The 3,892-nt window shown below is 42.1% G+C and overlaps 1 protein-coding gene across 1 annotated transcript in view; it reads left to right on the forward strand.

Annotated features, from left to right (window-relative positions):
• B3GALNT2 (beta-1,3-N-acetylgalactosaminyltransferase 2) overlaps window positions 1-3,892 on the forward strand; it is a 35,946-nt gene that overhangs the window by 2,775 nt on the left and 29,279 nt on the right. The window contains exons 3-4 of the mRNA XM_009329221.1: window positions 934-1,082; window positions 3,308-3,467. Of these exons, the coding sequence (XP_009327496.1) occupies window positions 934-1,082; window positions 3,308-3,467 (309 nt within the window). The remainder of the gene's footprint in view (window positions 1-933; window positions 1,083-3,307; window positions 3,468-3,892) is intronic.

Consider the following 3,892-nt stretch of genomic DNA (forward strand, 5'->3'; position numbering starts at 1 on the left):
TGGTCGATGCGCCAAGCCTGTCAGTGTTTCAGAGACATTTGGACAATGCCCTCGGTAACATGCTTTAACTTGGTCAGCCCTGAAATGGTCAGGCAGTTGGACTAGATGATCATTGTAGGTCCCTTCCAACTGAAATAGTCTGTTCTATTCTATTCTGTTCTATTCTATTCTAACTTCTCAGAAATTATTAAATTATTTTAGCTGGAACTTACCAAACATTGCAGTGTGAAACAGGTTGTTGTCACTGCAAACCTCAGCCCAAAGAACTGAAGTGTGGAATAGCTTCAAGAGAGTCCCTTCTTCAACTCAGAAGCACTGGGCAGCCTTAACTAAAAAAAAAATCAGTGCAACTTATGACACCCCATAGTTCTCTAGGTTCAGAGCTTCTTACAGATCCCAGCTGCAGGCTATTTTATGTTCAACTGGTATGAAGGGGTTGCAAGATTAAGTTCCATTGCAACCATGCCCTGAAGGATTTAACCACTATGATGGAAAGAGTCAAATCAATGTGGTTTCTCTAAAGGAGATACTGCCTCCTTGACCTTTTTAGTTCCTTGAATCTCTTAATAAAGAAGAATGTAGAGTAGAATTAGTAGTCATACCATATCTGGATTTTTTTCAAGTGTCTAGTAAGTCTCCCTTAAGAGACCATTAAAGAAGATAGCCGTGGGCAAAATCGTGTTAGATTCTTGCCTCCATTCAGTGTACAAATGAGCACAGGCCTTGCACCGCACCAGCTGCATGCTGCGTGCTGCCCAAGGCTTTCTAATAGCGTCTCTCTTCATGCCTGTCCATCACGGTCCTTAGAGCTGGCTGGTCACATACCATTGACTTTTCTTTGCTGCTGCTAATGATATGAGCCGGCAGGCCCGTCAGCAAGACAGCCTGTTTTCCAGAGATCAGTTTTCACAGGATTCCTTTGTCTGTCCTCAGGAGACCCCAGCGACACTGATGGCATTAGTAGCCCAAGCCGAGGGGTCTGCACTTCATCCGGATCGGAAAGCCAAAAGAAGAGGCGGGGGGACATCTCTTCTGTTTGGGAAAATGAACAAAATCTATTTCTTCTAAAGATCCTAAGGAAGGTAAGGAAAGGATTGATAATTCCTCAGTACAGACAGTGAATCTGTTTAGGTTATGAACACTGGAAAAAAAATAAGACACACTGTTGGGATGCAAATTTACAACCCTTTAAACTCTAATAAAATCCTTCGTACCCTGATCTATAATCTCTTTTAATATTTTTTCTTTAAATAACTGAAGGCACAATGATTTTGTGGAATGTAATATATCAGCATTACTGCGAGGTGTGGAGAAAGTTGAGCTCCAAATCCCCAAAACAGAATCTCTCACCAGTCCTTCCTCTGCTTTCAGACAGAGCACACACAGATCAATAAAACACACAACTCCCTGGGGACTGACTCTGCTAAAACACACGCAGCTCCACCCTGCCTCTTGCTCCTCTCATCTGGGGCTAGTGCCCTAAAAAAATCCCAGTCACCCACTTGGGGCAATAATTAGGCGACCAAACATTAAAAAAATGAATGCTACTGACTGGCTAGCTGTGGTACGTAACTACGGCTCTGGTATCCATCAAGGCGTGCATGTCTCCTCCGTGTCAGACAGGAGATGCTTATCCAGAGACATTATGCGAGTTTAAGTTTGCAAGCAGCCTGGGGACTTAAAATTCTGTCTCGTCTCTCTCCAGCTCTTGTGCCCAACATGTTGTGCCTGTACTGTACTTGTGTGTGCCAGAGGTATAACCTGAGTCTGTAATGTCAGAAGAGTAAATCTGCTCAGAAAGCACAGAATGAAAATGGTGTATTTTTGGGAAATGATACCAAGAATTGGCATAACACAAACCAAAATTTGCTGTCATCCAGGAAAATAATTTGACATAAACTAGAAGTTATATTCCAGATCCATTTGTCTTTTCATAGTATATATATTCATGATTCCAAAATCTCTGGACAAATCTCATTTTTATATGGGCCAAGACTTTTCAAAAAGTGTGCCTAAAACTCAGTGCCTCAAATCCATGTTTAGACACTCTGATACCAGCTTGCTTCCCCAAAATACTAGTCCACATAAAAGCCCTCAAGAATGCAAACTGAAACTGCTTCGCTAATGGGAACTTCTGAAAACCAGGTTAATGGTTGGGTCTGACCATCTCACGATTTATACACAGGTGCACACTTTCAATGTTACACACAACATGAGAAGTACCACTGCTTGCATGTTCTACAGATGATGAAATTGGGAGGCTTAGGTTACATCTTTGGCTTTAAAAATCTTGCAGAGAATCTGATAGAAAACGGAGTAGGGAAGTCCAGTCCTCTACAACTAAACTGTATTTTTAATCATTTCCTGCATGACTAACAAAAAATGCATATATATTATCCTTTTGACCAGGATACCCTGTTTCTGTAATGTGGAAGATAAAAGTAGGAACAGATTTCTCCTGTTTTGCACATTATATATTCCTTTGTCCTTGAGCATGGTAAGCGTACCACTGTATAGGAAGCAAGACATTAAGGAATTGGGTCCTCTGTTTTGTCTGCAAGGAAGTAATCACTCCCAGACATGTTTAAAAGTAAGATGCCCATCAGTTCACCTGGCCTGGGGTAGGGCTTGGGGAGAGAACCTAACATACTGACTACAAGGAATGTAGGCAAATATAGGATAATATTAGCAGTTGGACAAGTTTTTATTTCTGCAGCTGAACCTGCTGAAAGGCAAGTCAAATGTAAATAGTGAGTAATAACAGTAGCATTTTTGTGTAAATACTTTTCCTAGCACTATTATTTGCTGACAAGTACACACTCAATTGCATATTAAATATGTGTAAGTATGCAAACAAACTAAAGTCGATGTATTTCCAAAACAGTTTCCTTTTTCTGTTTCAACCCAATACATAGAGGTTGAAGCCATCGGTTTTCCTTCCAGTATCTCACTCCAGCTGATGAAAAATGAATCTTAATTAAGCTGTTTGAAAGGACTTTAGGCATTTTCCAAACACTTTCCATGGCTTGGGGATTTTCAAAAGCAGATTTTTGTCTTATTTTCCTAAAAACTCAATCCTTTCTTTCAATTATACTTCACATGTATCAGGTTCCTTTACTAAATTATGCGTTTCTGATAGAATAGCATCAGCAAGCGTTCATTTAAGCCTTACGGCTATTACACATAAACTTCTAGTTTATACATTAACTTCTGCGAAGCCTCTGCTTATTTATCCACACCACTTTTCTTCAGGTAGATTCACCCTACAGGAGTCCGGGAAACATGTCTCTCTGTTATCTGTGTTCAGAGGGACCAGAGGCAAGTAACTTCTCAGGGTGCTGATAATCTTGTGCCCTCCTCCACCCCATCCTATTTAAACCCCTTCAGCCTGCGTGGTGTCCTGCAGACGGCTGCCCTCTTGGCGGGCCAGCCTGTAGCCACCCAGCTTCTCAAAGCAGTGGCTGTAGGTAAGGTGCGAAGCTGAGCTTGGACTACTAACATCTCATAAAATACTTCTGCAAGAACAAGAACGCTGCTGTCAATTCTCGGCCATGATCCAGTCGCAGTTAAGGACACTTTGGTTGTCTAAAATCCTCCCTGGAATTTCAGTCAAATAACATGTTCCTTGCTGGAATAAAACACTCCAGAAACAGCTTGTAATGCCGCTGCGGTTCTTTGCCAAAGCGAAGCACTCTCTCCTCTTTACTGGATTAGTAAAGGATTGTTCTGGAAAGCTATTTTGTTACTATGCAATGACTTTTTAGAAGGGGCATCCAGCAGATACCGTAGCGTTGCACAAATAAAGATTAACCGGGGAAGGTTTTTCCCCCTAGCTGGTGCCCCGGCGCAGCCCCGCGCCTCAGCCCTCTGCCCCGGCCGGGCCACGCTGCAC

This window comes from Pygoscelis adeliae, unplaced genomic scaffold (assembly GCF_000699105.1).
Source record: "Pygoscelis adeliae isolate BGI_AS28 unplaced genomic scaffold, ASM69910v1 Scaffold77, whole genome shotgun sequence".
NCBI lineage: Eukaryota > Metazoa > Chordata > Aves > Sphenisciformes > Spheniscidae > Pygoscelis > Pygoscelis adeliae.